An 8,595-nucleotide genomic window follows, 5' to 3' on the forward strand; every position below is an offset into this window, starting at 1 on the left:
TATGCCCTTTGCTGCAAAAACAAAACCGCCTCCAAAGCCTCGTCGCCTTCGAACACTCCGCCATAGGAGCTTGCACACCATGGCGATTGACTTCGCGGGCGTTACTGCAGCCCACAAGAGCTTGGGCGGCTAGATCCGGCGAGGAGATCGGCGGCGGCCGACATTCATGGTGGAGGCAGCCGACCGCGGCAGCGCTCGTGCTAGACCATGCTGTAACGGCATCGATTCCCATGTCGACAACATAGATTCTCATGGCTGGCTGCCTCCTTATCTGTTCGTGGGAGAGAAATCGAAAAGGAAAGGAAAAAAATCAATCGTTGTAGAGATAGTGCTAAGTGGGCCTGACGCAGGACACGCGTCGCACGTATGAGATGACGGATGCTCGCGAGTTATCCGCCGGCTGAAGGCTAGAGTTTCCCTTATTATGCTGGATGGAACTATATATAGTCAGAAAAAAAGCAGAACCTTCGAGAGCTTTCGCTTGAAAAAAGCGACGCTTCGAGAGCGTTCCTGATCGTTCCCCCCTCGGCTTCACCTTCTTCCGGTTCCACAAGGCAATCCCCCCGAGTGCCGTTTCAATCACCGCAACCGCGCACGATCAGAATTCTCGCGCCTGAGGCGGACACCGTGATCCAGCCTTCCAGCCCTTTCGTGTCCGGCGGCCTCTCCACCCCAGTCCCCAGATTATGTCGACGCAGTCCATCTCGCCCGCCTCCGTGTCCGCGCAGTTCCCCTACCCTGCTACCGCCGCGGCGGCGGCCCCGTCGTACTTCCCCGTGCCCTTCCACCTCCAGACTTCGCAGTACCCCACCTGGCCGACGGTGGCCCCCGCGCAGCCGGCGCCGGCGTACAACGCCGTCTACCCCATGCCCCAAGTCCAGCAGGTAATAACTCCCCATTCGCGTGATTTGTTCCAGAGCTCCTCCTTGTAATTTGCTCCATGGACGGATCCTCCCTGTAATTTGTTGGCATAGTGAGCTAAGGTGGTCGGAGATCCGGTGGTGGGAGAGGATCTGGACGCCGCTGTGCGGCTTCTGAGGCTTGGGTCGCCTTTTAGGTTCGAAAACGCATCCAAAGCTGAACTAGTATTTCTTACTTCATTGCTAGCCAAGAAAAGAAATAGGGCGCTGTACAAAATAGCGCCGCCGCTGAAAATATGCTATTAGCGTGCTATAAGTTTTTCTTTGACACTATGTTAGTGTCAAAAAACGTCTTATATTAAGTCATGGAGGGAGTATGGTTTAAGCTATGCAAAGACAAGGATGCTAAGTGATGAGTTATTTCCAACCGAGCATTAGGAGGTTATATGTTATTAACATTAGAGGGTTCTTTCGTAGATAGGTTAGTGAAAATGATCTTTATGTTATTGAACTGGTAGTAAGTACCAAGTCTCCTATTGAGTACTAATAAGTAGCCAATTATGATATTATTATACAGGCACAACAACTGTTCCAGAGAGACTCGCAGATAATCAGCCCTGAGGCTCTCGCCACTGTGAAGGCTGCTATTGCAGATAATGACAAAGACAAGAAAGTTGAAGCAAACAAAAAGGCAGTCCCTCGAAAGGCAGCTGGGCAATGCTGGGAGGATCCGACGTTAGCTGACTGGCCTGAAAGTAAGCTCTCAGTCGTATTTTATAGGGCATTTTACCAAATGTTGCACTTCTATGATCTATATTAGAATGTAAAACATGGTAATGCAATATTTTTGTCACTTGTCTCTCTTAGCAATGAAGCTAACAAACAGCCAAAGCACCTTCCCTCTCCCGGACAAGATTAATGTTCTATGTGCTGTTCTTCTTCTAAGATAAATTGTTGTTTCATTTTTTTGTTAAAGGCGGGCTAAAGAGTTGATGCTTTCACATTGGATCTAGGTGGGCTTGCTGATGATATAGTAAACATTTTGCAATTATCTCTATCCTTACATAAATTGTTCTATTGTGCGTTAAAGGCTAAATTGATCTCTTGTGGATACATTTGCAATTTGCTATTTACATGGACAATTGTGGAAAATGTGATATAAATATTTTGAATTAACCTTTATACATATTTTGAACAATTCTCTGTGATTATTTGTTATGGTTATTTGAGAAGGCTAAAAAAACAAAGAGCCAGCTTCCTTGCTCTTATTGCACCCATCTGTTTGTAATCTGTATAAGCTAACATAGTTAAAATATTTAAATATATCTCAGCTCTGGCAGATTGACCGGCATTTGTTTATGATTTTTCAATGAGCATAAAATCAAGCATGATAATTCACTTTAATCATGGTTGGTATTTGGCAAGACAAAAAATTTCTGTTCGGATGAAATTATATCAAATTATCAGTTTCTTAGAGCGTCTTCATCCCTAACACCCACAATCTAGCCACTATGGTAGATAGATCACCTTTTTATCTCAGTTAACGCCTCTAAGCCTCGCTGACCATATCTCTTAGGATCACCTCTAGTGTCAAGGGCTATAAATTTTAATACTGTATTTGATTTGAAGTTGACATACTTTAAACAAATTAAAGTTAATTACCTTATTATTGGTGGTTGTGATGTTTTCAAATGCAACTTAGGATTTGTATTTGCTGTGTCAGTGCAGGTGTCTCGTCTTCTGCTTGTACTGGTTATTAGTAGTTGTGTCATTTGATTGCTTTCCATTGTATGAGTATTTCTGTGCCTTTCATATTTGCAATTCTCACTTCCCTCCCGTGGACAGATGACTTCCGTTTGTTTTGTGGTGATCTTGGAAATGAAGTGAATGATGATGTTCTGACCAAGACTTTTTCAAAATATCCATCCTTCAACATGGCTAAGGTGAGTCTTGCCTCTTCTACCTATGACATCTATTCTATCTCTTTATTTGTAGTGATCTGATTATGAACACATGATGCATCAGGTTATACGGGATAAGTCTACCGGTAAAACTAAAGGCTACGGGTTCGTTAGTTTTGCCAATGCATCGGATCTTGCAGCAGCACTGAAAGACATGAACGGTAAATATGTTGTATTAGGTAGCCTTTTATTTACTAAATTTGTCCTTGTACTGCAGTCAAACTTATGTACTGCTAACCAGGTAAATATGTTGGAAATCGACCAATCAAGCTACGGAAGAGCACATGGAAGAGTAGAATAGACTACGAAGCTTTGCTGAAGCCGAAGGTTAGTTCCCATGACTGTCTTTGTGAGGCCTACTCTACTACTCATATGCTGGTGCTCATTTAACTGATCTGTGCCAAATGCCTGCAGACTCGGCCACAGAAGAAGCTCAAAGTGCAACCAAGAAGTGTTTTACACAAGTGAAGCAAATAATTCTCCTTGTTCGTCATCACAGTATCCACAATGATGTTCAATGCGCATATTCAACAGTTGATGTAAGCCTTTAGCTTTGCACGTGTCAGTGCATTCCAGTTTATGATTGTAATGTAGGTGTAAATATCCAAATGACTAGTGTCTTTGTGGACATCAACTATGTATTTTGATGAATGATTGATTGCAAATGCTATGGATTGTTCTTCTCGCTAGAGAATAATTTGTTTGGGAAACCATTTTTTGCCACAGCTGCTAACAAATGACCTCCAAAAGTGAGGCGGTGTAGATTTTCTTTTTGGAAAACTTTTGATCTATTCATTTTGAATCATGATAGTATAACGAATACTAAAAATAATGAAAATTACATTTAGATCCAAAGATCACCGATGACTATAAGCAGTGAACCCCGTCATCTTCTGACGAGTGTTGTAGTAGATAGACACCCGGATAGTTATCATGCTAAGCCAGTAGAGGACCAATGTACCAAAACAACAACTGCCGATAACGAGAACAACGACGAAAACACATAGATGGGGAGGATCCAGCCTCAAGACATGAACTAGGCAAAACCCTTGGAGGACCACCGCACACGAACGCCGATCGTATCCGAGTAGATCCATCAAAGATATCAACCGAGCTAATTCTGCAAGATCCATCGAAGACAGTTCCACACACCCTCTGATGATTTTAGACCACCATTGAAACAGGTTAGGCGGGGAAAACCTTATTTTATCTTCACACGCCCTCCGACGATGCACCATTGGAATGGGGGCTAGGCAGAGAGAACCTTATTTCACAAACCCTAACAAAAGCAAAGGAAACATCTAAAAACATACCCCTCCCGCAGCAAGGGTCTACCACGCCCCCATGGCCCGACACAAGGTGGACCGCCGGCATCTTTTTTGAAGGAGGCAGCGGCACAAGGTCCATAATTAATTCGGTTGCCCTAATGTGCTCAAAACAGGCTAGAATTTTCATGTTTACTAATTCACACTGCTTTAAAAGTTGCATAAAAAACATACTCTTAATTTGTATCTTAGTCTCACCACTTGTACAACAGTTTATAAGCGTAATGACAAGACCACCACATATCTGCATCCTCTGCATTCTCCTCAGTTACATCAACAGGTAAAATGGTTGACTTGGCTGACAACCAAGTGACTTCACAAGTTAATTTTGATACCATGCATCCATTCATTTCATTCTGTATGTAAGTAGCTATGGGTCATGAACACCCACACATTTTGACAGACTTATTATTCGTCTATAATTTTCTGAAGATCAGTATGCCACAATAAAATTTGAGAAAATAGCAAGACTTGATATTCTGTGATGATTATCGATGTGTATTGCATCAAGAAGCCTTCATGTCATCGAGTCCAACACTGGCCTGCAAGAAGTGTAGACGTGGTGGAAGATTGTCATTAAAGGCAAACAATATAGATAATAATACCGTCTTCAGATGAATGAAGGCCATACCAGGAAGTCATGATTCTCCTTAAGAAAGGGATAAAAGGTGGTGCAGAATTTCTCAATGTCTGCTTTGATGTCACCCGTTCCACTAATTACCTCCATAAATTTATCTTTGTTAGGAGCAAGCTTCATAGCCACCTGCAATGTCCTCATACGAGTGATTCATCAAAGAAAAAACACAAAGGGAAGGCAAGGTAACCAATATGTATAGACATGATAATAAATAACAGCCATGTTGCCCCAGTTTCGTCAGGAAATCTAACAATAGGATAGCAGAAGTACCATTTCAACAGACTAGTCAATAGGCAAACTAGTCAAGTATTCATGTCGCATTTTTCTAACACAAAAAACTTCTGAGAAACTCCAACAAAGCAAAGCTCTTCTTAAGTTAATAATGGAAGTGATGTATTGTTCTCTATGATCACTAAGCCAGCTAAATACCTGTGTGCTTTGTGATACAAATAAAAATGTATGACCGATCATGTTAAGCCAAAGCTATCAGCTGACTACGTCTGTTTGCTAATCCGAGTTCCGCCTACGCTTACCCTGAACTATCGTGACAGACCTACATAACCACCATCAGTACCATTTCAATAGACTAGTCAATTGGCTTCACAATTCGCCTAGTCATGCTTCTTTGTGACATGCCATGCATTAGAGATTTTTAGGAGGTAGTTAAGTTGGTTTGATAAGGGGCTTCATTGTGTTTCAGTTTTTAAATGGAATCTGTAATAATGTTGGAAACAGATGTTGGAGGCCTCAATGAACAGACACCGATTCCCATATAATAGTATTAAAGGAGATAAAGAGAACTTCATCAGTGACTAAATTTTGTTCACTCAATGGACAAAAAAGGGTTGGCAACTTAGTAAACAGAAAATACCCCCTGTTTATTCATCTATGGCGCCTTCCATTAAAATATGGCCATCAGCTTAATGTAGAAAGAGTCAAAGAATAGCCAATGTTTTATGCATCCACAGTGCCTTCAGTTGAAACATGGCCAGTAACTTAAATACAAAGAGTAGCCAAGGTTTATTCATCTATGGTGCCTTCAATTGGATAACACTAGTCGTCCCTTTACTTTATGCATCTATGATGATGAAATATTTATTCGGACACTAAATGCAGAGTTATATAATCCATCCTCTGATAAGAAGTGCTTCAGCAATAGCTATTGAATAGCACTATAATTGCTTAGTTCATGATGACACCATGTATGTGCTGATTATGTGACTCAAAATGTGGAATATTATACCGTAAAACTGGAGCTGGCGAGCCAGCCATGCCATTTCTTCAGAGTTTTTGTGTATGAATCAGTACATGCTTGACTCATAGTCCAGTCTGGATGGTCAAGCAGATTACGGAACAGTTCAACAAGGAAGTCCATAGCCCTGAAAGCAAAAAATATGAGTAAACACAAGTACACCAATGGGAATCTCGATTAAGCTGCAGTAGAAGAGGCAAATTACGCAAGAGAAATTGAAGAACCTCGTGAGCCATAGAAGTCCATTTGTGCAGCTTGATGAACCTTTTGCGGTCTTCTTTTCAACTTCTTCTTGGACCATGGTGTACAAGTGCTCATATTTTGTCGGGTCTGAAGAGTACTTGTTCTCCAACCTCTGACAGGAGAGAATGAGGTCAGTCGTCAGGAAAAGAAACATGAAATGTAAATTCTCATTCACATGTTTTGAAGATAGGATCCTTACCGTGATATTACCTCCAATATCACTCTTCACAATTGCCATAGCAGCACCAAATTTATCTGGTGTTTAAAAGCAGAGAACAACAAATGGAAAATAAGTAACACTCTGAAGGAATTTCTTGTTTAAGAAATACCACTAAGACTGCACCAAAACAAAAAGTTAGCCACACTTGTTAGAATAGAAGATATTTGATGTAGGCCTGTGCAGTTTGGGCCAACACAAAAGTTTTCATTTAGGGACTTGCTTTGACTTACAAAAGCACAGCACAGACTGGTACTATACGACTTTAAGATTTACCAGCATACAATGAAAACTTTGAGAATAAGAAAGACAGCTTTACTGGACCACGACAAACCTAGCATGTTCTCTCATAGGTCACAAATCAATTCTGCTCAAGTGACAGGTGTACCAAATCAGTTATTTGGAGGACTAATGTACATTAAACAATTTAGAGCAGCCCAGCACACACAAAACACAACTTTCGCAAAAAGGTTGATGATAGTTTGAAAGCTCTTTCCAGCAATAAAAAAAGAAGTTTGAAAGCTCAATGATGCAGCAACTAATAAGTCACAGCAGTACTAAGCTCCCAGTGAAATCAATAAGGGCAAAAGCATAAACCAAGAAAGTCATCTCCCTATGCCAAAGGCCCTGATATAACTATTTGTTACTCCCTCCGTTCACAAATATAAGATGTTTTGGATATTTCAATATGGACTACATAGAACTGAAATGAGTGAGCAAACACACTAAAACGTGTCTACAGACATTCGATTCAGAAAAAGGCTTACATTTACGAACAAAGTACTTATTTAGAACTACAAATCTCAAGAGCAGTACAAACAATTGTCCACTGACGATGCTAGTCTCAAACTGGGGAACAACTTGTTTCGGCAATGTTATGTGCATTAATTTTACTCAGGTTGTTCACTGCTGCAGCCTACTACTGAACTAAACACGGTAGGTAATCAGAAATTCATCAGTAAAGCAACTCGGCTACTGATCCCAGCCTCGTGCTGTTTAGCACTCCAACGCATGACAAAGAGGTGGGAAATATGAGCAGAGGGAGTTACCCAGGACAGGCAAGATTTGCTTGCAGACATCAAGGAAGGGCTTGGCGAGCATGACCCCGCTGTCCGACCTGACGTGCTTCATCCCTTCCAAACACGGAGCGAACACCGTCTCGGCCATCTCTCTCTACCTGCAGGAACCAACAAACGCGTCAACCCACCACGCTGAAAACCGGTGATCCGGCAATAATCTTACAGCCACTATGCCAAAGCACTCGGTATTCTGTAATCAGCGAGCTCGGTGTGAGAGTCCGATCCGTAAGCATCGCTGTAACATAACCCGAGATACCATGGATGAGATCAAACCTCCACGAACCGCATAGGCTGCCGTCCCAAGTCAACAAATGCGAAGAGAAGAAAGAAACCGTCGCTGATCTAACCTTAGGGGAGAGAAACAGATCCGAAACTCACAGCGCAGCTACTGAACACAAACTGAAGAAAGATGGCCACTCACCGCTCCACGATCTCGCAAACAGCGATGTTTTTCGCCTTCTCTGGTGCAACCTTGGGCGAGGGAACTGCAGGAGAGAAGCCTTGCCGGTCGGTGGAGGGAGGAATCTAGCAGGGGAGGAAGTGCGATGTGGGGGAGGAAGAAGATGCCGAGTGGAGGCCACGACCCCGGACTGATCTGTTTTACTACTGCGGAATCTGTGTCCTGACTGCCTTTTTTTTAAATTGTGTCCTGCCTATCTTTTTTCTCATAAATGCCAACACATATAGACTCATCTTTACTCCTAATGAACGAGTTGATATTTTCGGTGAGTTTTTTCGTCTCTCCTCCCACCACCCCTCCCACCCTGGTTCGCGATTTATTTTCGCTGGTTTTTTTCGTCTTTTCTCCCACCACCCCCTCCCACCCTGGTCCATCAGTTTATTTTTCTCTCCGCTCTTTATTACAACCAGAACTTTCCTAACGTATAACAAATCACGGATCTGACTTTCTTAAATTATGCAAATCAATCTATTTCTTTTATTGATTCAATTTGTCTTAAGAAACAAATAACAGATTTTCAGTAAACAAATAATACATTTTAATCTAACTTTCTTAAATTAT

General features: G+C 42.0%; 2 protein-coding genes across 2 annotated transcripts; one reads left to right on the top strand and one right to left on the bottom strand.

Annotated features, from left to right (window-relative positions):
- Positions 1-458: 458 nt before the first annotated feature.
- Positions 459-3,515, top strand: LOC119317159 (RNA-binding protein 42-like). The gene is made up of 6 exons (XM_037591569.1): positions 459-884; positions 1,438-1,615; positions 2,706-2,803; positions 2,886-2,982; positions 3,063-3,148; positions 3,236-3,515. The coding sequence occupies exons 1-6, from the start codon at positions 687-689 to the stop codon at positions 3,287-3,289; spliced, it is 711 nt and encodes a 236-aa protein (XP_037447466.1). The 5' UTR covers positions 459-686; the 3' UTR covers positions 3,290-3,515.
- Positions 3,516-4,303: 788 nt separating this feature from the next.
- On the bottom strand, positions 4,304-8,177 carry LOC119317160 (glycolipid transfer protein 1-like). The gene is made up of 7 exons (XM_037591570.1): positions 7,996-8,177; positions 7,545-7,672; positions 6,478-6,533; positions 6,260-6,390; positions 6,027-6,162; positions 4,778-4,909; positions 4,304-4,688 (listed from the first exon to the last, which is right to left on the bottom strand). Exons 2-7 carry the CDS (start codon positions 7,660-7,662, stop codon positions 4,653-4,655), a joined length of 609 nt encoding a protein of 202 aa, XP_037447467.1. The 5' UTR covers positions 7,663-7,672; positions 7,996-8,177; the 3' UTR covers positions 4,304-4,652.
- Positions 8,178-8,595: the final 418 nt, after the last annotated feature.

This window comes from Triticum dicoccoides, chromosome 6A (assembly GCF_002162155.2).
Source record: "Triticum dicoccoides isolate Atlit2015 ecotype Zavitan chromosome 6A, WEW_v2.0, whole genome shotgun sequence".
NCBI lineage: Eukaryota > Viridiplantae > Streptophyta > Magnoliopsida > Poales > Poaceae > Triticum > Triticum dicoccoides.

Excerpts from the sequence above, each read along its gene's own strand:
- LOC119317159 (XM_037591569.1), top strand. The coding sequence starts at position 687 with ATGTCGACGCAGTCCATCTCGCCCGCCTCCGTGTCCGCGCAGTTCCCC. Across the intron at positions 1,616-2,705 it reads GTTAGCTGACTGGCCTGAAA|ATGACTTCCGTTTGTTTTGT; the intron begins GTAAGCTCTCAG and ends TCCCGTGGACAG. Across the intron at positions 2,804-2,885 it reads CATCCTTCAACATGGCTAAG|GTTATACGGGATAAGTCTAC; the intron begins GTGAGTCTTGCC and ends ATGATGCATCAG.
- LOC119317160 (XM_037591570.1), bottom strand. The coding sequence starts at position 7,662 with ATGGCCGAGACGGTGTTCGCTCCGTGTTTGGAAGGGATGAAGCACGTC. Across the intron at positions 6,391-6,477 it reads ATATTGGAGGTAATATCACG|AGGTTGGAGAACAAGTACTC; the intron begins GTAAGGATCCTA and ends CTCTCCTGTCAG. Across the intron at positions 4,689-4,777 it reads AGGAGAATCATGACTTCCTG|GCCAGTGTTGGACTCGATGA; the intron begins GTATGGCCTTCA and ends CACTTCTTGCAG.